Below are 24,631 nucleotides of genomic sequence, written 5' to 3'. Positions count from 1 at the left end.
CGGGGCATCCCAAGCAGGTGCCTGTAGCCACCATGAATTCTGTCTGTGGTGTGTAGAGCTCGCTCATCTGTTTAGCAGAAGCACCATTTTGGAAAGTAAGGTCACGTTCTGCTGGTGGAAGGCCAAGTGTTGAAGAGTCCTGAGCTTCAGAACAGTATCAGGAGCATCAAGAGCTAAGCAATGCTAAGGGAAGAGAAATACTTAAAAACCACAGGGCTTTTTAAGTAGTGGGTGGTGAAAATCCCATGAATGGTCTTACTGTTGAGATGTGTCTTAATGGAGGTGGAGCTGATAGGAAGTATGCAGTTGGGGAATGATATATGAGAGAGCCAGCATAATTATTTGCCTCTTCAAGTAATTGTATGGACACCAATGTCAAATATGAGAAGTGTGTGTAAGTGTTGGCTTTGTTTCATTTTCTCAGTCAAAACTAGTATTGGCAGGTATAAAGTCTGATCTGTTTCTTCTTAAAACTTGTGTGTCTGATAAATAATACAGTTACTGGAAACTTAGACAAGCTGAACACTCATGTTGGTCAAATACAGCATGGGTGGAGTTGTGCCCTGTGAATCTCATGCTGATACATTTCTAGATTATCTGTATTAAAAATAATATGAATGTTTACAACAGCAGATGCACAGGATTATTACAAAAATATTTTTGTCATAATAGCTGTAATTTGTGGTTATTACAAAGTTATTTTTTCAGGATGTTTTTGTATCATCTTTTAATCTTTCTCCTTCCCTTGCTTTTTCATGTCAGAAAAAAAAAAAGATACGAAAGCCAATGTGCACAAATCTGTTTAGCATACACAAGCAGAACTACTAATTATTAGGGATGAAGTGATAGATCATCTTATGTGTCAGACCAACCCTTTAAAATGAGATTGCCTGAAAACATGGGTGATGTTCTCTGTAATGTAATAGTGCAGTAGTAGGCTCACAGACGTGAACTCACTTCAAATAAACCATAAAGCAGTCCTCAAATAGCAAAGATCATTAGTGACTATCGCATTGCAGAATATTCATGTGCCTAGGGTGAGATCTTCTCATAGATCATCTACAGACAAAACACTGCACTTGTATAATGTATATATGTTGTGCTTAATTAAAAAGTCCTAAGGAAACTTTGTCCAGTGTAGTTATATATCTTTGTTCTTTTAAAATTTAATGCAATGCTTTAATGATTTTAATTTATAGTTTATGGCTCTTTTTTTTTTTTTTTTTTAAAAGAGTTTTGGGGTGTATGATCAGATATATACAGATCTGTGTAGATCTATTCCAGATGGGCCAGTTTACATTTATTCAAGTCATGCATAAATTCTTAACAGCATAGATTATATTCCTTTCAGGGCTTTGACTGAGGTTTTTAGGCACAGTCTAGATTTTCAGACTTGAGTGAGGGTTGGGGTTTTTTTTGTTGTTGGTTTGTTGGGTTTTTTTACGGCCAAGTTCTGTATCCATCAGTTAACATGGTGGATTGCGCTGCTATATTTAAAAGTGAATGATAAGCAATCTTTTTACATGGTTTATGATTAAAAATGCAGATTAGCCACTGGGATGATCACTTTTGATGTTGAAGGCACTATCCACTAGACATTGCACACTCATTTTATGGTCTGATTCTGCAGTAGGATCTGTGCAAATAAACTTATTGCTTACTGTGGACTTTTGTTTAAAGTGGCTTGTGAAAGGCTAGTGGAGAGTAATACGTCTTTTTTTATTAACTAGCATGTAGGGGACTAAAATGAGATTGGACTAAGAAACATTAAACAATCTAATGAGCTGCACAAGGAAGATAGTTTTCTCAACATGATGGTCCTTGTGCAGCATCAACCCTGAGCAAATGAGTGGTGTGTGACAACATGCGTTCTTCCTGAAAACCTGATGAAATGTCTGAGGAAGAGAAAAATACAAGGCTTAGCTAGTGTTGGAAGTACTAACAATGCCGCATATTTGAGAGCCGTGAGTTGGGGACCACTGCCTGCAGTCAATGACTTATCTATACCCATCTCAAAGCATCTGCATTACTGTTCTACAAGAAAGTACAGAAAGAGTTTTTACCTTTGTCTCCAGTAATTAATGTGAGATCAAGCAGTGCATTGTTTTTAATTCTGAATGGAAAAATTAGGAAATTAGGGAGAGAGAATGAAAAAGTAGGAAAGAAAGTAAAAAATATGTGGAGTAATCCAGAGTGTTAAAGGCCAGAGTCTTGCATTTGCAAGAAGGGAAAACTTGGGGGGACAATTTTCCATTCCACTCCACTTCCATGCCATCAGATCTAGCTTCTAGGGATACATCAGAAGTTAATACAGTATCGTTTGCGGGGGCGGGGGGGGGGTGGGGGGAAGGAAGGGGAAGCTTTTTTAATCTTCCACACTTGTGTTGTGTGTTTTAATTCTTGTTTTCATGTTCCTTCCATGACTCACGTCCCTTACAAAACCGAGATAATTTGTGTGTGTGCTGGCTTTTGGAGGAGGTGAAGGAGATACTGTGGGCAAAAGTGTAGAGTCTAATTCTACTTTTTTTTTTTTTTTTAGGAGAATTATGTATTAGAGATATGCAATAGAATTCCTGATCTTTTATAGCACCTTTTATAAGCTAGTCTTAAGACAAGTGAGCTGCAGAAAACTGCAGAGAATTTTTTTTCACTTAACATGGTTGGAAAAACAAATTTGTCAGTTATCTCTCTGGAAATGTAAGCCTTATTCAGAGTCAAATTATTCACTGCTCTTCAGAATAGAAATTGCAAGTTGTGCAAATAAGTACCTTCCTGCACACATGGACAGATCACAGTCCTATTGAGAAAGGGTTCTTTTGGGCCAATTATCTCCTGAAATTGTCAGCCAGACCTTTATACCAGTCCAAGTAATTTCTGTTGCATTTCTGTAATAAGACTCGTACCACTCTGGGGAAAACATAGAAAACTCTGTGGGTGCCTTGGCAGGCAGGGGATTAAAAATATCTGTGGTTTGTGTGGCTTATTGGATAAAATGTAGGATTTTCCACCCTGTGGTTTAAATTTCCATGTGCTGGAGTTTGTAGAATTTGTTTTTCTGAAATGTTGCTTATGTCTAAAATGAAGCCCTTACTTATGTTTAGTTGGGCCTGGGAGGAATTGACTCCGTGAAGTGATAATGGATGCTCTGGAATTGTTGAGGGGCCCCAGAAAGATGGTTCAGTAGTAAGAGACTTTTTTTTTTTTTTTTTTAATGCAGCCAGTTCAAATTTCTCCTAGGCAGTCAGTGATGAAAGGCGATACTTTCCAAATGCTGTTATCGTCACGTGTCCGGTTGGTGACGTGTGAGGAGAGGAGTGATACGTGGGTTGGGAGGTTTGTGAAGCACCATCACTACGTCCTGGATACTTCTTTTGAAGTTCCTGGCTAAAGTCTAAGGGGCGGTTTGAGCTGCTGCTTTGTTCAGTCTGCTGGGAGTGGTTTGACGCATGTGCCTGTGACGAGTCCCATACAACGTAATGCATCTGTTCAATGCTGTTAGTTGGCTGTGAAAAACGAACCCTAATTTTTAGGGTCATTCAGATGTCTCATGAGTACTGAATACAAGCATCCCATACATCCCTGCTTACTCCAAAAGGAGGGGAAGAATTAAAGTTTAATGGCTAAAATCAAATATCAAACTAGTGAACTATGATAAAATAACAAGACATACTATTTTGAAAGTTACAGTACCATATGTTTAGGCCTGGCATGTCTTTGCTGCCATTTGAGTACCAATACTCTTATCTTAAATGACTTTTTAAGATTGAAGGACCTTAGATCCACATCTGTGTGGATGTCTCCTCACTACTACCAGCGAGCACTGCAGATGGTGCTTTTTTCACAATGGATCTTGTTCTGAGTGGTTCTCTTGAAGGCATAGGTCATGGACAGCTTGGGAAACATGACCAACACATCAGAAGCGATGCTATTTGGTTATAATAAAAATAACCGCATAACTAAAAAGGTCTTTTTAAAATGAATTAAGTGAATGAATCGATAGTCAATTGCACTTACAAATTTCTTGCTATATTCCCTAATCTGGTTTCCCTCTTTAAATAACTAACTAAATAAACCTCCCTCTGGTTTAGTAAATTAAGAGTGGCTCATGGAAGGCCTGGATAGATGTCTGAGACAGCACGAGGGAAAGGCCAGATGTTTAGGAGTGGGAGGAGAGGAAGGGAGGAGATGGACTTCTGCTTCGTAAGTGACTGACTTTGTACTTGCATAAGAGCTCTTTCCCCTCTGAAGGGGGAAGGGCATGCCCTTGAAGGAAGCTTTTTGTTTGAACTTCTTTTGAAGTAGTTATTTAGATTATAAGAATGTATTTTTAATGGAAGAAGAAATCTGGAAGAGATTTTGAAAACTTCTGTGAAAAAAAGAAGTATAGTTTTGCATTGTGCAGATTTGTCAAGGATTGCAGTTGTGTTTACTTTCAAGGCATCTTCTTTTAAGCTAATCCCCTAGTTGACTTACTTTTAAAAACACTGCCAAGAAGGGCATGTTGGAGTTCAGTTGAATATTTGCTGTCATGGGTGAGGTATTTGGGTTGGGAATCATTCACTTTAATTCTCTAATAGTTGCCAGGGTAATATATGATTGTCATCACTTGAGACAGATGCTGCTTCTGTAGAGTGGTAAAGAACAATAAAATGTCTTCCCAGTGTGCTACTGTGTTCTTTGATCAACCAAAATATTCTTGATTTCCTAGTGATCTTCTTGCTATCCAACTTCTTTCAGTCGCTGTCTCTCATATGCCCTCTCGGCAATGCAAAGCAGCCGCTGGTGGTTTGAAACTTCTTTTCTCCCATTGTACATACGTAACCCATTGCTTTGCCTATTTTTGAATCAGCTAAATGGCTTAACCTTCTTGGCATGCCCCCTTTATACAGCTACGACCTCTGAGAAGCTGTTGCGATGAAGTTGAGTTTGAGGGTCCTTCTGCCTCTCCATGCCATGTCTAGGGGTTAAGCCTCCATAGCATAGGTCACAGAGGTGAACATTGGCCAACTCCTCTACCATCTCATTTGATATGTTGAGGAGGTAAAAGCATTGCAGCTCACCCTTACAGGGCAGAAACATTTGCTCTCCTGTTCCCCTTTGAAGTTAGTGACATAACTGTGGCTTTGGGAGCTGCAGGAGCCATCTAATGTGTCCCTTTTTTGGGGTGCTTTTTTTGCAGCAGAAGGAGTCTAGTCAATGTTAGTAGTCGGTGGGAAAAAAGATGCCCATGTCACACAGCCAGCGCTCTGGTAGAGTGCTTGCCTCTGTGCTCATTGGAGAGATCGACCAACAGTGGAGCCTTTCCTGGTTTGGTAATTACTATAATTTGGACTCCACGCAGGGGACACAGTAATGTCTGGCTTCTAAAATGATGATTTGACATAGCTACTTACTCCTTTTACAAATGTTTTATAGTAATCTGTATATTTATATGGCCTGGGAATTTATCCAGAATTTATCCATTATAAGACCTTTTAATAGTTCATTAATGGAAGGCTTTGGCAGACAAAAAAGGAAAAAATTAAGCTTTCCTCCCCCCCCCCCTTCTTTTTTAAGGAAATGTCAAACTTCTCTCTTCTGTGTTTAGACTGCCATTCCAATGTAAGATGAGATATAAAGATCATAATATTTTGAAAATAATTGTCACTGTTTTCTGCAATGTTCATTTTGGCTGGTCCACTGCATATATTTAAAGGCTAATATTGTAAGGATAGCAAAAGTAGGAATTATATGGTACTTCTTTCGGTCCACTTACTTCCCTAAAGTAAAAACTTTTCTTCATGAATGAATTTATGTAAATTTACCTTAGTTCCTTTTGATATGCTGCATAGGTACGTGTGCTTGTAGGAACTTTTACTAGCTCCTTAAAACAGATGGGAGGTTATGTTTTGAAAATGGGAGGTTTAATAAAAGAATCTTACACAGTCCTTCCCAACTTGGGGTAGCTGTCCCTGGTCTGGATTTGTAAAGTACTATTGAGAGAGCATCGGGTATACTGGGCTGTAGAGTCGTTAAAATAACTTCTCTGCATATGGGAGGTACAGTTATGGCTGATAACATTAAAGGCATTTTGTTCAGAGTTGTTCTGATCTGCTGTCTCCGGATCTGTCTGATTACCTGCCTTATTAATTCCCCTGCAGTTCTTCTTATTTACTAGCCTGAATGAATACAGTATTAACCATGAAGTGATATACTTCTGCTTTTGGTTTAACCAAACAGTGAATTAAATCAATATGCAAAACTGTCTTTTTGTAGGAGTTGTTTTATCAATGTAATTTTAACTGTTCTTTTCAGTTTAATAATAATTGTGAATACATTTCACTACTAATATTAGTTTGTTTTACTAATTCCTTGTACGAATTTTGTTAGTTTTGTGAAAGTATTATTGTGATTCTTTATTTCAGTTGGTTTAATTCTTGCTCCTTGAGTAGTGAGTATCATGTTTTAACTGAATGGAAGTTGGCATTAAACTCCTTAATTTCTTTCATATTTAATTCATTGGAGGGGTTTGGCCCAGTGTTTCTTTTGCTTACATTTATTTTAAAAGTGCCCTTATGCAAGTATTTCAAAGACTAAGGCTTTTTTAGTGAAAAATAGAGTTTTAGGATCATGGCTTATATTAACTTTTTTTTCCCTTGGTATGTCTTCATAAGATTGGTGAACTAAAGTTTAGATTGTATATAATTGCAGTAATAATATCCAGCTATTTACCCTTACGTGTAAATTTGCTGTTTGTATATATTTCATGGAATATGGACTCATTCTGTCTGTTTGTATAATACAGGTAAATTTTGTAAACCTGTATTAGAAGTTCCTTCCTGAGTTTTTAGTAAATCAGAATGGATAAGGTATTTGGTACCTTGTGATTGAGCAACATATTCTTTTATGGGTCTTTTTTAGCAGTTGGCCTGTGATTTGTTGGAACAGCCAAATGCAAAAATCTGTTATGTGTTATTTTGGCTTGGCAGAAATAATGCAAAGAACTGTCAAAGGCAAGGAGTATGCAGAAGCTGTAATTTCCTTTTTACCACTGAAGAATAGGTTTGGCTGGATTATGCCTTCAATGCTAATCTATCTCTGTGTGGCCATACAGATTTTTGGAACCTTTTTGTAGCGTATTTATTTTCTGTTCACTTCAGGCCAAATGTTATAATGTCGTATATTTTTTTGGCACATGCAGGGTGGTGATGTGAAAAAAGTTAGAGAGAAGGAATTGGAGTTAAGAACTCTGATCTAGATGATTTAAATTGAGATTGCCACTTGATGCAATTAGGTCATGGCTAGCAATACTTGTATGTTCAACTGCAGATTTATTTTTTTTTTAAACTTTACATCTTGCTTTAAAATTAAGGATCACATTTAAAACTCTTCAACAGTTCCAAAAAAAATATTGTGAAATTTGTCCACAATTTTATACCTTTTTAGTTAATTCAGTTGGCTATTTGAATAAGCTTAATTTCAGTCTTCCTTCTACTGGTAAGCGTGTTTTTCTTTCTACACTATTTTAACAGAAAACACATTTCCTCTTCCTCCTTAAGCCTTCTGTCTTAGCTAATGACTAGTAACGTTTCTGTCTTGAAGCATTAATTTGATACGTTTAACATAATATCCATTCCTTCTTTGCCTGAACATGTTTGAACGTCTTCAGTATTTCAAAATGATGGGACGGACATACTCATGCTGTACATGCTTCTTTCTGTGGCTTTTAGTTTAGAACAAAACAGTTAGATGCCTCTTTCTACTCTGTTTTCCCACTGCACAGATGACAGCATCTCAGCTGCGAGCACGTCTGATGTCCAGGACCGTCTTTCAGCCCTGGAGCTGAGAGTACAGCAACAAGAAGATGAAATCACTGTGCTAAAAGCAGCGTTGGCTGATGTGCTAAGGCGTCTTGCTATCTCTGAAGACCATGTAGCTTCTGTGAGAAAATCAGCACCAAGTAAAGGTAGGTCCATACTTGGTAAATTCTTTCTAGAGTCAGAATGTTGTAATTTAGAATGTTCTCCATTGATCATTTCTTTTTTCCTTGTCTCATTTGGAAAGGCAGGTTTTAAGAGTGGCATTATAGTATATGGCTAATAGATATCGGAAATATGCTTATTAATTTTTCTGTTTGCTAACATTTTTATGCACTTAGCACCCCTGAAAATTTACCTTACTTCTTGTTAAAAGGTTCCTCTTTTAATTTAAATGGTGAAATGCTTTACAGCCGCGGTCTTTAACCTGCCACTTCTGGGCAGGTTCTGGGGCTTATGAGCAGCTCTGAGCCTCAGGTTTGACTTCACCTCGAAGTTACTCAGCTGAAGGGGTGTATTAGAGGCTACGTTTCCCCCTGCTCCTAAATTAAAAAACAAAACAAAACTAAACAAAAAAAACCCCAAACACATTGCCACCAAATAAGGAGGTTTTCTGAATATAGTTAATTCTTGTTCATCTACAGAGATAACTCATCACCAGTAGGTTTCTTGTAAGAAGTGGCCATGTAGCCAATCAACGATATCTCTTTTGCCTAGTGGCTAGTAACTTTTACATTGTAACTTTGAAATATGTAGGATTGTTTAAAAATAAAGAAACTAGATGCTGTTTGCGCTAATTTTTACATACTTTTTTTTCCCCATGAACATTTTCTTTTCTATTCTGGACAACTATTTGAATCACGTTATTTGAATTTACTCCAACTTAAAATTGTGTATTCAGAGAGAACTACAGCTACGTATGTTTGTGGTACATATTAAGCCTCTAATTAAATAAAACTTTAGGTCATATTTCGGATAATTCACAGTTCTAATTCACCATAAATGCATGTATCCCCATCAAACCATGCAGCACAGAGTTTTCTGGGCTCAGTCCCTGTACTTCTGCCTTGAAGTACACTCGTTACACCAACGCCAGTAGAACACTGAACTGACACATTATAGCCTATGTTTGTTTGGGTGCCTGCATTATACAGGCTGAAAATGCAAAAGCTGAAAATGCTGAAAGTTTGAATTATTTTAGATGTGGCAGAGAGATCAAATTCCTTAATTAAGTGTTTTTGCAGTCTCTCTGCCAGATGGAAGGAAGTGATGATGCTTAATTGGCTTGGGCTCTGAATCCTGCCATTCTCTCTTGCTTGCTAAGTGGTAGACTGTTGTCATCCCTGCTTATAAATGCAGCTTTTATCTACCCGATATGCATCTCTGGTCTCATCAAGATTGAGACTTCCTTCTCTAACTCTGTGTAAATGGAGCTCTAGCAAGTATTTCAACTAAATCACTCTTTGCTGTCTGCCGTCCATTATGACAAAAAGAAAATGTCCAAGTTGAAAACTGTGGGCAAAATGCGTGTGACATAGCACCTTATTCTTCCCATTTAAATGCAGATGAGCTGCGATACGCACAAACATGGCTAAAGACCTTTGGCTTGGAGCTGTCTAATACCCAGCAAACTGTGCGCAGGCAGGGCAAGCTTGCTGTGTTTTGCAGAATGCCTTGGGGCCATCTCCTTATTGGGACTCTGGGGGTCCTGGGGCTACTCTGAGTTCTCCAGGTGAATTGATGGAATATCTAAATATCTTCAGCTTTGTCCTATTACATCTCTACCAACTGACGACAACAGCATGTAACTGTGAAGAAAGAGATGGGGGCGGGGCAGAGGTGTACACATATGAGCTAATACATTGAACTCAAATGAGTTATGACTGATTGGCACTGTATTTGATTTGTGGTGGATGTGTCCCCATTGTGTTCAGTTACCTAATACCACCAGACAACACATTAACTTCAGTGTTTATCATGAAATCAGCTGCATATAGATGGTATAAAGATGTCACAAAAGAAAATGTTCACATACAGTCACTGGAATTTTGTACAAGTCTAAAATTAGACTTGAAGAATGAGCTTGAGATTAATATTGATTTAAACTTAAACATCAATAGTTTAATAAATATTTCAAAACAAGTTCGTACCTAGCTTTTTGCAATACCTTTTGTTCTACTTTTGATTTCTGTATTTTAAGTTCATTCAATAGATAAAGAACTCTCGAAATGTTTTAACAAAGAGAAATGTATTCTTTTTGCGCATGAGTAGGATTGTCAGAAGATCTGAATTGTCATACAAAAATAATACTCAAGGAAGTAATTGTTAATTTTTCTTTGAAGTATTTTATGGGTACATAACAGGCTTTTACTAGTCAAGTCATAGTTGCTGCAAAGATAATTGTATTCCTCCAAAACTTTTTGGTGTGCGTGATCCTGTCAAGAATCTGGTTTCTGCATTATAACAGTTGCAGTTTCGTGGTAAATAGTATAGGTAGGTTTTCTTTAAAAAAAAAAGTTGAGGCTTTGATTCACAGAAGTATTTGTCTCTACAGCAGCCCTTAGATACATGCTGACATAAATAATGAACAAAGAGAATAGGTGTGTATATATTTCTGAATACATTGAGAGAGATGTGTTTAATTTGAAGTATGGCAACACAGTGAGATAAATACTTTTAAAATAAACTGAACTTACAAGAATCATAGTACTGGAAAAAGCCAACTTGAATCTTTCCATCAAACGAGTTTTAATCTGAGTAAGAGACAATGTCTAACCTAGTTTGAAGGAGTCTTTCCTACTTGGTGCTGAAATGAGTTTTCTAAAACCTCTCCATTTTTTTTCTTGTTGCCACCTCAGTAGTGTCTTTGAAGAGAGGTTTTTCATAGGCTAAAAATAAGTTGTGTGAACAGACTGTGAATCATGCTGAAAGGGACAAATCCTGATCACTTTTTCACTGATTTTTCTCATTCTGAAGTTGATGGCCCAACTTAATGCAAAAAGAGATCTTTTCATGCTTTGTGTTAGTTTGTCTGCATTGCATATCTGGTGAGCTAATTCTATTCTTATTTTTCTTATCCCTTTATTTTAGATTGACAGATTGAATCGACCACAGCTGAAGCTAAAATTTTTTGCATTATCCGTGTAGTCTTTGTTTTTCTTTTTCCCTACATTTCTGTTGCATGCTTATTTTGAACTTAGTCCAGCCTTCAGTGAGAAAATTCATGGGCATGGGTACATTTTTATTTCTAACGTATGGGCTATCAGTCAGGAGGTTGCTACCTATGATTTTGTCTGTCTGTTCCTGCCTCAGAAGCAAGCTGCTCTTCATACAGGGATAGGTGATTTACAAACTGTATGAGATAAGCTAAAGGGTGAGATTTTTTTTTTAGCCACCTTAATGCCTCCTAATAAAGCATGAAATGGAGATACTGTATGAGGGAAATACCTCTAGTAGGGATTGCAACAGCATTAGTACTTGTCTGTTACTGCACAGTGAAAAGCAGACGGGGAGTCTTCGCATGTGGCTTGTTTTCCTCTTTAGTGTTTCTCAATGCAAAGTCATTCATTCTAAATAGAGAAAATATTTTCAAAATAAAAAGGCTATGATAGTACTTCTCCATCTCTGCATACAGCTAAGAATAACTACACAAAGGAGAAATTACCAGGTCAAAAAATGGTGTTGAGGATTAGAAATGTGAAAGAGCCTTGACTAGGGAATAGGTCCCCAGCACCTACAGGGTTTGGGGGGATTGTAGTGTGTGGGTGCGTTTGTGGGTTTTTTCTCCTTTTTTTTCTATCTTTCTTTCTCTCTCTCTCTCTTTTTTAATAGATGGCTTGGTAAGAAGAATTTCTTTGGTGAGAAGTTCTTTGCTTTTGGCAGCTCTGCGCTCTTGTTGCCACATGTCTCTGCTGTTGATGCATGATTGATGCTGTTAACATTCCCAAAAAGTTCCAAAAACAAAGATTACCTGGACACTGAAGAAAAGGAAAGCATAAAGCAGTCTGGTACTTGCAGCTGCCAGCAAGATAGATTGGCTCACAGCTGGTGCCTGGTAAACCTATTAAAATCTTCCAGGGTGTCAAAATGTGTGTAACAGGAGAATTCATCCCTCAGGCTCTGGGTGTGGAGACAATTTTGTGGCACACAATGGCACCAGTAAAATATCTCAGACTAATCATATCACTGGGGTATGAGCCCTTGCCTGAAAAAGTGGCCATCTACCAGGAAATACATCTGATGTCTGCCCGTAGAGAGAAAAAAAGAGTTCATGTCCTTCTTCTGGACTCGGAAGTGATGAGGAGGCTTGTCACAGGTTAAACTTTTGGAGGAACATTTCCTGTTGCTTGGACAAGAATTGCTATCAAGTAACTCATATGCGAATTCAACTCACAAAGTGAAATTGAAGCAGTGGATGGCAGTTTGCAGAGAGGGTCTCGCATGACAGTGCAGGCTGGCAGACTGAGGGGTATTTATTTTACTTAAAGCAGTGATCTTGGGGACCTGCAAAAGCAGCTATGTACTGGAAATGCAGTTTGTTTGGGTTTTTTTTTGTCCCCTTTGTGCAGTGGATTTTTATAATAGGAACCTGAAGACTTTTCCTTGCTTCCCTGCTCCCTTCTCTCATGTGAAACAGTGTGTCTCTTCAGTAGGAAAAATCCTACATGGTGTCTTGCATCAAATTCCATCTCATTGCACTAATGTAAGCAAAGCACTTCAGATGTAATTTTTACCTTATCTCAACAATGGTTTCATTTCAATAATGTTAAGTCATTTTGTTTTATACTAACAAAAATTGACTTCAGGTGTTCGGCAAGCTTCATTAATGAAAGCATAAGATAGACTTGCATTTGTGGTTTTAGTCTTAACACATTCTCATGTGCAGAATTGTTCTAATAACTGGGTACGTGTTTATGTTGTCTAATCAGTAAATGTTAAAGGAACAGAAAATAGAAGCGTAGATAGGAAAATGCTTATGGTAGAGGGAGGATATAGGCTCTTATCCATGATGTTAAAACTAACCTGGCAAGCTTGTACGTGTGTCATTTTACTCATGGGAGTAGTCCAATTGAAGTCTGCAGGCTGTATGCTCACATAACAAATAATGATACTCTTGAGGTCTTAATGGATTTTCCAGGAATTGGTTTTAGTGCCATCTGTTCTTTCTGCATTAAAATTATTTTTTTCTGCGTTTCTTCCCCAATTTTTTCTATCTTCTCCTCTGTCGTCTTTAATATTTTCCTTTTCTTCCATTATACTTACTGTTCTTGATGTTCCTCATATATTTTCCTTTATTCAAAGAATTTGGATCTAGGGGGCATTAATGAACTAAGGGTGACTAACCAGCTAAACCAAGTTTAAGGAAAGAGAACTTTAAGAAGAAGAAAGTTCAATTTTTTTTAACTTCTGTAACCTAATGATCTTGTTCATTGGAGAAGATATTCAGAGCATTGTAGCGGAGTGGTTTTCAGTTGTGGTGATAAGTGTGCTTATTTGTTTTCCATATGCTTCCTACAGTTTTGGATATGTTTTGTGCATTTGTATGCTTTTTTTAGAACAGTGTGGGCAAATTCTCCTGAGCAGTATTTTGCTGTTCTCCACGATGCTTCTCAAACTAAGAATTGCAATCTTGGAAGAGTTAAATTGTGCCACTAACTTTTTGAAACAAAACCTGCTTGTTTGTAACACTTGTGTAGCTCTTTCATCGCTGTTTGCCAGAGTGTATCAAATTGTTTCAGATTACCATAGTTAAAATTTTATTTTCTCTGCTTATATAGCTCATTTGGAAATTGGTTGAGGAAGTAGATGGTGTCTCTGGGAAAGTATAGCAAAATAATAAGATGGGAGGGAGGGAGGAGGAAAAGGGCTGTGTGGTTTAAATAAGTAATTGGCTGTTCCATGCCAAAGAAGTCTTCGGTTTCCCTGGGTAGTAGGTTTTAAAATGCCTGCACAAAGAGCCGAGTGTCAGAGCAGGGGCATGGCTCCCCTAGACTCTTAGGAGCATAACACCTGAAAAACTAGTTTTATGTCTCTGGGAGGATCAGTTATAGTTAGAAATGTATGCATTAACAGGTTAAGTCACTAGCTATAAAAATTTTGTAGGAAATCTCTAAATAAATATTTAATTATTCTTAACATTGTAGTTAATTTATGTACCTATTGGGAGAGATTCATTTGCATCTCAAGTTGTTTATGCATTAGCTATACATTCCCGAACTGTTGCATATTAACATGCTTCTATTCAGACAGGTTTTTTCCTTTTAATAGGAAATGACAAATAATGTATGTTTAATAGCCAATTGTCAGTTGAGATTTGTGAAATTTGGCTTCAATAAAAAAAGTATAAAAAGCATCTGATTTTTTTCAGCTAGATATAATTGTTGTAAGAATAATAAAGTTTGTCAAAACTTAATTTTGTCTTAAAATTGGATTATTAAACAAGATGAAGTATAACCCATAGGTAGTGAACTGAATTATTTTTTCCTGATTAATATTAGTCTTTATTTGAGAACTAGTAACATTTGTTCATGTGACAGAAGAGAACATTTTTTTCTGCTTAAGAAGTCTCAATCAGAATTTGACTCTTACTACGTAAGTGAAGTAGTTGAATAAAACAAACTGCTGAAGCAAATTTTCCCCTACCCTTCAGAATACAGTACTCTTTTTGAAAAAAGTTTTAGTGTTCCTAAGCTATTTCTTTGCCAGCATCTTCCATGACTGAGGGACTTCACATCCTTTGAAACAGCTTTGGTACAATTTATTATAACATCTTGAAGTAAGTTTAGGATTTGTCATAATTTCTGGTTCATTTTTGATGTCTTTATTTTAGGAAGGAAGTGCAGATAAAATCTTATGTTCTGCTACACTTAGAACTATTTCAGTGCGGCTCACCTGTCTGTGTTCTCTGGTGACTAATAGTGTGGTTGAACACACACTGTATGCTGCTTTAGTAAGAGTACTAAATTGGGTTTCAGTCCTTCAAGCCACCAGTTTTATTCACTCAAAACCCCAAGGCATGTAATATATTTGAAATACAGAAATCTTTGTCAAGTTTAGCTGAGAATGAAGTATTCTAAGGTTGTTGGAGGACATGGATATTGTATACCTTATTGTTAAAAAAAAAAAAAAAAATCAGTATAAGTAAATCCTTTTTTTCGTAACACGTAGTTTGTTGAGCTTTTTGTTTTAAATCCACTTGAACGAAGTGTCCTGAGAAGTTATTTTAATGTAGCTGTAGCTAACTTACTTTAAATTGAAATTACCTGAAGAAGAAAAAGAAGGGTTTGGTTTTTCTTTGGAAGAAAGGCAGTTTACCTGTCAGGATATGAGCAAATACAAAGATTAAGCAAATCGTTGTTCCAGTTAACACAAGTAATAACATAATAAACTATATTTTAACATAAAAACCTAACTTTTGGGTTTGGGAAAAAGAAGTGAATTACTAACTGAACCTCAGGTCTAGTACCTTATACGTATGTTTGGAAAGAAAAGCTATCATGTTATCACAGGACACACATTTTTAAAACTTACGACTGCCTCTTAAAGCTTGGCTTCAGTTTTTTCCCAGTTAGCTAATCAAGGCTGATAGAGTTGGAAATAGATTCTTGGTTTATTGTGGTCTGTTTTTTCTAATCCTACTTATCTTTCATTCACACACTTGTATACTTGACAGATGTTAATGAAACGCTTCTTTTGAACTCAACAGATACTATTCTATGAAAATTATCAGAACAGAGATGAATCCATTATCCATAAAAGACATTTTTTACCACTTTGATCTCTGACAATTTGGCTTTAATCCTGGTCACCATACACTGGCTTTCATTTTATGTTCAGTTTATGTCTGGCTTTTGTTCCAAACTAACAGATAAAGCTGAGTGCTATTCAGTCTGAAAAATTTCAGACTGTTTATGCTAGCAGGTGACGTATGACATGATATTGGCAGAGATGTGCAATCCGAGTGCTGGGAGAACTCGATTGTTTTAGTCTATTGATCTGGAATTTGTGTTCTCCTGTGCTGCTTTGTTATTTCCCAGGTCTCTGAAGCAAAGTTGTTTAACTGCTATAGCCCTGCTGAAGGGCTGTCTCTGCAGTGAAGGTTACAGCGTTGTTAATTTTTGACATCTTTTGACTCTAGAGATGCCCTGGTTAAAAGTCATGAAGAGAGCTGCATGGTTTGGGACCAGTGTGTCAGCTTCCCTGGGCTTCTGACCTGGCTGGGAAGAGCCTGGTTGTGTGTCTCTGACCCTGTGGGCAGCCAGGCTTCACTGCTCCACTGCCTGGGATGTGCACAGGGCTTAAACTTGCCCTTCCTTCTCATGGCTTAAAATTTAAATGCATTTTCTTTACATATAATTGCAGATTAGTTGAATTTTTAATTTGTTTTCCCTTTAAAAATAGGTATTCTAAAGGTCACTTTTGAATATCTAATTAAAATGGAATATATAGAGAGCCTGGAAGGGGGATTGTTTCTTAGGGGTATTGGGTTTGGGATTTTTGGGGTTTTTTTGTTTGTTTTATTTTGTGTGTGTGTGTGTTTCATTGTTTTTGTTGTTTTTTACATTTTATTGCACATTGAGTATGGCACACTCAACTGTGACTGACCAAGATTCTGGAGTGTAAGAAAGCCTGATATATTTTTGACACTTGAAAAAAATCTGTCAATGCCGTTTTTCCTAGATCTTGATGTTTTGGTCTGTGTCCAAATGTTTCGGTCACTTTTTCAAGAAATGAATGATTCAAGAGATCTGGGATATGTGTAATTGTTAGTAATTTTACAAAAATTGTTTTTACTTTGATTCAAAAGTCTTAATCTCAAACTTAATTTTGCATGCCACTTGTTGAAATTAGGAAGTACTCTGCAGATCTACCATCAACATCCACTTTACTGAAAAACAAATAACCCAAAAACTGCCATATGGATACTTTTTTTTTAATTATTGCATTCATCATTGCGTGGAGCAGAGCACATTCCTGTCATGAGTATACACTCATGTACAGTTTTATTTGTCATCAGTTTTGTCATTGCACGTAAGCAGGAACTAACACTTTTCATACTTAGTAGGGGGAATTCTAGATACCATCAGTGAACAAAATAGCAATGTGCTCCTTGCTTGAGAAAACGGAGCAATTTTTTTTTCCCCATCTTATTAAGTTCCTGTACCCTGTCTGCAGTACTGCTGTTCTTCACACTTTCCGCTGAATGCTTTCCCCACTGTACTGAGAATTACCGCTATTATGTCTCCTGATTCACATTTTTGGAAAGCCGCGCTAGCGCTGGTTGGAGAGGCATTGATCTATTACGATGAGCAGATGGAGATGTTAAGGTCATATGCAGTTCAAGAGCAAATCATAGGCCTTGATACTATGCATTTCCACAAAGAAGATGATTTACTTTGTCACTGAAAATAAAAGAAGTTAATTTATAGGCTTCTAATACTAAAAGTGCTTTTTGAGCTCATGCGCTTTTGTTCTTGCATCTAAGTTACACAGGGGGGTAAAAATCTCTTGAGCTTTAGAGGTTTTGTGCAGTATATTAACTTTTAAAATAATATCTGTATTCCAAATGCGTATGTTGCAAATAAAACGGTCTCTAAGAAGTACCGGTTGGAAGGAATTATACTAAGTTGATTTATGCAGAATTTAGGAAGAACAACAATGATCTTTACGGTGTTTCTATATTTAAGTGTGTCTTTACTTTCTTCAGATTTCCTTTATTCTCATTTCTGCCTGGGATATTCTGCATGCTCCTTTTGGCTTTCCTGATCTGAATTTCAGATGTGGTCACATGCTGCTTGGTGCATTTGAAACAGTATATGGTTAGCGCAGATCAGCCCATTTCTGCCTTCATCCAAACAGTTCTGACATCTAATATTCCCTTGATGGGTATCTCTCGTATGTAAAGCGCTTGTTTAAAATAAGAATTAATTTGCCTCTCAGCCTGCCTGATAAAGCTGCGATGTGACAAACGGGCCAAATGCTGGTATTGTTCAAGTGATGCATCTGTGTGAGTTTGCCCTCAGTGCGCAGAGCAGTCGATTCTCCCCAACTGCTTTTTTACTCCTCATTTTTATCTTCAGTGTATGGCCTCATGCCTTATCTATCTCACACTATTCCAAGCCTGCCGTGAACACAGATCTGTTATTTTCCTGTCAGTCATGTCCTTCGTGCTTGTTGGTGAAGTCAGAGTGGCTGGACATCACGACCCCATGAGATGCAGTAACAACTTGCTGTTTGTGAAATGGGGATGTGGCACGGAGATGGGATGAAAAGTGACCGCTGGTTTTTGGATGCTTAATGTGAGATTAGCCCGGGGATTTTTTCAGGGCATGTAATGCTTCAGAGGGGAAAAGCACAAGTTTAGCACTCGGGGGGAGGAGGGGGCAAAACTCTTTTCTGAATAAGACCTTAGAAATAAGATAGGCACGCAAAAAAGGAGAGACATGCAGTTAGTGGGAAAGGGTGAAATGTCAGGTTCAAGTAAAATGCCTTGTATTTCACTGACGGTCTGTGGCAGAGGCGGCTCTGGGAGCCGATTGCCAGGCTAGCGTTCAGCTCTTTAAATAGAAGAGCCTTCGCTCCCCCCGTCTTCCTTGCAGTCCCCTCCCACATTCACTGCATAGTTTCAAACTTCTGCAATGAGTGAAGTGGGCATCTGACAGACAACAGCCTTCTTCACATATACAGTCTTGATTCATCCCTGGAGGGAGTCTGTGATGTTCACTGGATTTGGCAGATGTTCTACGGAGTAAACTATATCAGAAACTTAATAACTATACCATAGTGCATATACTCAAAGGTCGATACCTTTTTAAGATGGAAGGGGCAGCTGAAAACAAGCTGAAAAACTTGATTTTTGAATCCTTAGAATCCCAGCCCTTAAGTAACTTAATAATTTTTTCAGGATAGAGAGGGCTTCTGTCTTCAACTTCTTCGAACTTTAGGAAAAAAACAAACAAATTGAAAGCAACAAAGCTCATGTGGTATTATCTGAGCTGTGATGGTTTTGAACAACAGAGTTGAAATAATCAGATCTGCTGTCCCACAGCTGTTGGAGCTACCAGCTTCCCAAAGCTAGCCGTAATCTATAATTCTCCCTGTGAATCACAACCGGAAAGAGATGTGGCATGTCGCTGAATTTGCTGGCAGCATGGCAGTAGAGAAGCTGACCCTTATCAGAGCGTATTCTTGCCTTAGTGTCCTAGGTCTCCCGTCTCCAGCTGCCTGGGTTAAGGCTTTCATGAATTTATGTCACTGGATATAGGCTAGATGGTTGTCCTGGGTGCTGCAGCTGCTGCTGTGTGATACCAGGTTCACATCTGAGAGCTTTTGGTTTTTCAGATGGATCTTTGGATACAGCTGTAAAACCTTGTGTTCTTCAATATTCTTTTTTTTTTTCTCTAGGTCAGCCAAGCCTCCGAGAAGCTATCTCGATGTCCTGTATAACTAACGGGAGTACAGGAAGCAGGAAAACAAGCCACAGTTCCTCTGTTTCTGTTGTCAGAAAAGAAACTCTTTCATCTGCTGCAAAAAGGTACCGACTTGTTATTAAAACTGAAATTTTTTTTTTTTTTTTGGGGGGGGGACACGACACGGGGACACACCACAAAAACCACAAACAAAAAACCATCCCCCACCCCCCGAGCGAGAGTTTGATTTTTACCTCTGCATGACCTTCAGTAGAGCTTCCTGAAGTCTAGTAAGGCACAAATAAACTTTGGAGATGTACCATGTTGTTGGGCTGCTTACAGCAGGGTTCTAAAAAGAATTCATAAATGGAGAATATTTCTATAGTGTCCAAAATGCATTCTCACTAAGGGACAGGACGGGCAAATGTACTTCCAGTGCAAATGGAAAATTTTTCCTTCTGGTATTCATCTGCATCTTTATTTTCAAGGAAATTAAAGGACAAAACTGACTCCATTGTCTGGAGTGTAAATAGTAGGCAATAGCAAATAGCTATGAAACAATAGTGAATTGTGTAAGATAAAAGTTTACATTTTTGTGTTGAAAATCTTAACCCAAAATATGGCTACTTAGTCTTTACAAGGAATGTCTGTATCAGATCTCAAATGTGTAGAAATAACACTGCTTGAGTATTTGTAAGTTAATTGAGCTAAGCACCAAACCATAGCTTTTTTCCCTCCATGTAATGGTTTTAGCTGCACACAGTAAACAAAGTGTTTGTATACTGTCTTCTGTGGGTCTGTTAGATAGTATTACATGGCTGCTTTAATCAATAGGTTTTGCACCTATTCCTATTTGTTGGGAAGAACAGGCTGCCAGATACAGCCACAGGACAGAGAATACTCTAATGTGCAACTGTGGTAAATTATGTGAACAAATTCTTGGCCTCTGTAGAGTACTCTGGTAACTCCAGTGGCTGGTTTATCTTCTAGTGTGGATGTAAATCCTGTGCTATACAACAAGACAGGGAAATTACATACTTCAGGGAATAAAAATGCTGTATGCAAATATAAACTGTATGAGAACAAACCAGAAAAAGCTTTAGTGCCCTTTGGAATTTGGAAAGCAAGGGTAATGCCCTGCTCTTCACTCTTCTCCATTGTGTAGCATTGCATGTCTGTCTTTTTATTGAGTCCTTATGTTTAATTTTCAACAATAAATCAGAAAGTGATCACTGTTTGTCTCTATCTGCTCATGTGACAGGCACTGGAACAAAAGACATTCCTGCAGGAAGGTATTTCTTAGTTAGCACGTTTCCATTAATCTTACCCCTGTGGCTCTTGGCACTTTGAAGAGAGCCAGTCCAGTTCCTGTGGTGTTCAGCTTGTGTTTGCGCTGAATCACCTTCTTGATTCATGGGCTGCTCATCACTTGACTGCAGAAGAAGAGCAGAGTGGAGTGGTTGGCATCCCTTTCATGTGGGTTAAGGTCTTTAAAAGGAGACCTGGAGAGGCCAAAAGAGGAAAGCCTTACTATGCAGAGGGCAGCTCTCCCCAGGCACCCAAATTACTGTCCAGGGGAGGTTTTGGTGCTTCCAATGCATCTGAAGATACGCGACTACCTTCTTCAAGGCTTGTTTTAGGAAGGCTTAAGTCCTCTCTTTAGTTACCTTTCCAGCAGTTCCTTTCGCTCCTCTGTCTTTATACACTCTTGCATGAAATTTGTTTGGCATTTGGTAGAAAATAGACTTATCCTTTTGTAAAATTACCAGCTCAAGAAAGGTGAAAGAAAATGTAAAATCTCAGGCTTTGTGGTTGTGTTTTTTTTAACAACAGCAAAACTGTTCAGTACCAAATAGTGTTTCTAGTAGGAGACATAAGTGAATGTCAATAGTAGTCCCATTTCCTTAAAGTCTGGGTAAACGTGTCTATTTCTAACATCCTTGTCACAGTTGAAAAGGAGGGAGGCCAAAGGAGAATATCACTGGTCGTGGGATGCTTCACCCCAACTTGTTCAGGCTTTTCTTCAGGCTGGAGGTTGAACTGGTGCAGCAGGTGGACATGGTCATCTGTTGATGTAGAATTACATTTTAGTTACCAAACAGCCCCCATAACCTGCCTATAGCTTTTCATGCTCTAAATATATGTAGCCATACATCTAGTCACAAATAACAGAAGGCCTACTTGTGTCCAAGCTGTTATTGTTGAAGTTTAGTGTCTGTATTTTGTGCAGTCTTAATACTGTACATTTCTGGGGCTCTGGCCTCTGTAGACCTGCCATCTCGGAGAATTTCTTCTGTTTAATTTCCTGGACTGTTTAATCCTTGTTCTACCAACTTGAACACTGAGATCATGGAGGTGATCTGAAGCTCAGTAGCTGCACAGCAGCAGCACATCTCATTTCAACATAGGTATGCTAAAATATCAGCTCTTGCTAAAACCAGAGCCCAGGAATGTACCACGAATGACAGGTAGATGATGTCCCATTGACAGAGATGAAGTCATGTACATGTTGGGAAAATTTCAGCCCTGTAGTCTGGAACTGACTTGTGATAGAGGTGTCAAAACACTTTAGAACAAAAAACATGCTGCATACCTTCTATTATCACTGGAGTTGGAAACAGGTTTGTACTTCGTACTGCAGATGACTGTCACAAAGACCTGCTTGATCATTTTCCTTAGGACTAAACATTCTTCAGAAAACGGCTTCTGGTAAGAATAGTCTTCATGTTTCAGAATGACCACCCTCCACAGTAGCTGTCAATGTGTTGTGGTCCAAAGGATGAAACGTTGTGTTAAGTGAAATTAGTGAATCTGCAAAATTAGGACAGATAGTAATAGATTTCAGCTACTCACATATAGGCTGAAGAAATGTCTCATTGAGTTGGGATTTGGAAAGAATTTTTGGACGCATTCTATCATAACTGCTTCTCAGAACAACTAGTCTTCAGAAACGCACAAGAAAAGGTGCTGTTCTTGATTTGGTTTCAGTTATTGCATAAGACCTAGTTCAAGAGGTATTAGTGGGAGGGCCACTCTGTAATAGCAGACATAATACAATTAAGCTGAAGATTTTGTCAGGAGAGAGCAAAACAAATAAATTAAGCACGAAGATATTCAATACCAAGACTGCCACATATCTACATAGTTTACTTTCACATTAAAATGGCAGTCAAAAAAAGAAACCCACTTGCAACCTGGTGGTAGATAAAAGCGCTGTGTTGGAACCCAAGGTATACCTTGTGCTGCAACTCGGAGAAACCAGAGTGGTCCAGTGACTCTCATGGTCCAATAGAGAAGTTAAGGTGTGAACCTAATGGCAAAGGTGTGAAACAGATAGTCCACAGCTGACAAGCTCCGTGAAGCCATTGAAGAGATTCCCACACTGAACCTGTGTTTTCTAAGAGATGGATCAGATGAGCTAAATGAGTTTGGGTAAGAACACAGAAAACAGGAGACCGAACTGGTAAGTTAGATAATATGCTGCTGTCAGCAGATGGCATTCACCTGAAGCCTGCTGGAGGAACACGGAGGTGAATTGCAGGATTGCTGGTGTGTCATTGTAAACAGGATATTACAAAAAGTATGGGGAAAGGAACTGCAGGTAATGACCTCACTGATGAGCTCTTTTATGTCACCACCTGAGACAGAACACGGTGCCAGGTGAGCCATTGTTTTGACCAAGTAGGACCATTTTTTGTAGACTTGCAAGCTGGAGTTGCAGAAGTCAATGCATTTGTGTATTCTCTCTCCTCCTGCGTCCCTCATCTCTTTTACTATTACTAGGCTGTATTTTGAAACCCCCAAGTAGAGGGAAGGGGAAAATTGGAAGCATGTCTTCCTGAAAGATGATTTCTTAACCAAAAAAAAAAAAAAAAAAGAGGTCTGTCCTAGTAGATGGACTTCGTTGTGAGAAATCCTGCGTTTATGGGAGAATGAATGCAGAGGTCTACGAGTGTACCTGTCAGAGTAGGAATAGAGAGACTCTTGTTTTCTTTAGTGACAAGAGATTCCGAGAATTTATTTTGCTGTAATGCATTTCTTGCCACAGACTGCGAAAAGATTAAGATTGCGTAGTGTGCTTTTGCATCCAGCAATGCAAGCTAAGTCTTCTGATTAAAAAATAATAATAATTTTTATGCTTCTAGTTAATTAAGGACTTCTGGCTATAAATTATTAACCAAAACCCCACAGTTCTTCAAGCTTTGCTCTCTATGATCACATATATGCCCTCAAGAAATATGAAAGCTCTTTCTGTTTTGTTTTCATCTGTTTTCTTCTGAAAAGAAAATGTAACTTTGATGGATTATATTGACATTTTTAACTAGTTAATATGGTTTACAGAAGAAATCCTGCGTGATCCTTATAAATGTATTTTGGGGTTTGGATTATTTTTCATGTTTTAACCTGTTCTTCGGTGCTTCTTTGGAAGCATTTAGAAATGTTGAACTCGTAAGCATTGAGGGCTTTATCTCGGTGGTAGATGATATACTTTAATTGAAATAACAAATGTAACAAAAAAAGGGTCCTATAAATGTTATATTAAAATTGGGGGCCATTTTTATTCATTTATTTTGTATACTGTCTTACTGTTTTTCATTGTTTTGTGGGGAAAGGTAAATGGAAACACAAATAATTAAGACTATACAAGGGTTTGGGGGGGGGATTGGTGTGAGGGAATAGAAATCTGGATTCTCCCCTTCAGAAAGATACTATTTCTTTTTTACTTTGCAGGTTACTTTGAACATAAGAGAAAAATCGTTCTTCTTCCTTTTTAGCCAGTGTTTGTATCTTGCTTTGTTTGTTCACTGAGAAATTGATCTTGGAAGATTTTTTTTTTTTTAATCTTAAAAAAAAAAAAAAAAAATTAGACCATGTACTACAGAATAATCTTCTCTTTCAGGTCCTGCTATTGTTTGTGTGGTTCAGTATATTGCAAAGCATGCTATTTTATAAAGAGCCTTTTAATTAATCTTTCTGTTTACTTAGTGGGCCTTTGGTTAGGTTCTTAAAGAATTTAAGGTTGTTAATGACGTGTATTTAAAGCTGTTTCAAATGTTAACCTAATAAATACAGCACTATGAAAATAAAGATGTATTCTTAGCTGTCATTTACTGAAGGCATTAAAGAAGTGGCAAGACAGTCTGATGTTAGTCAACTACAGATCAAAACAGCGATGAGTTTTCAGGGCTGATTTCCTTTGAACTCTGGTGCAGCCAGGGAGAGCCAAGGGACCAGCAACAGCATTTCACCCTTTTGGTGACAGCGCAAAAATAAGCGGTACCATGTACGCCCAGAGATACAGAGAGAGAGGTATAGTTTCATGGTGGGCGTAAGCTAATCGGAGATAGTGCAAGTCACACTCCTGCCTTTCACTTGCACTGAGCCTTGGTTGGCAGCATGGTAAGGTAGTCAGTGAGCTGAACCAGA

At 38.0% G+C, this 24,631-nt stretch overlaps 1 protein-coding gene across 3 annotated transcripts in view; it reads left to right on the top strand.

Moving 5' to 3' along the window:
- The window catches only part of EML4 (EMAP like 4), a 165,168-nt gene that overhangs the window by 82,758 nt on the left and 57,779 nt on the right, over window positions 1-24,631 (top strand). For all 3 annotated transcript variants that reach the window (XM_076334466.1, XM_076334467.1, XM_076334465.1), the window contains exons 2-3: window positions 7,763-7,945; window positions 19,200-19,329. In XM_076334466.1, the coding sequence (XP_076190581.1) occupies window positions 7,763-7,945; window positions 19,200-19,329 (313 nt within the window). The remainder of the gene's footprint in view (window positions 1-7,762; window positions 7,946-19,199; window positions 19,330-24,631) is intronic.

The sequence above is a fragment of the Aptenodytes patagonicus genome, chromosome 3 (genome assembly GCF_965638725.1).
Source record: "Aptenodytes patagonicus chromosome 3, bAptPat1.pri.cur, whole genome shotgun sequence".
Taxonomy (NCBI): Eukaryota; Metazoa; Chordata; class Aves; order Sphenisciformes; family Spheniscidae; genus Aptenodytes; species Aptenodytes patagonicus.
The sequence above is the reverse complement of the archived record's forward strand: the minus strand, read 5'-3'. Positions and strand labels throughout refer to the sequence as shown.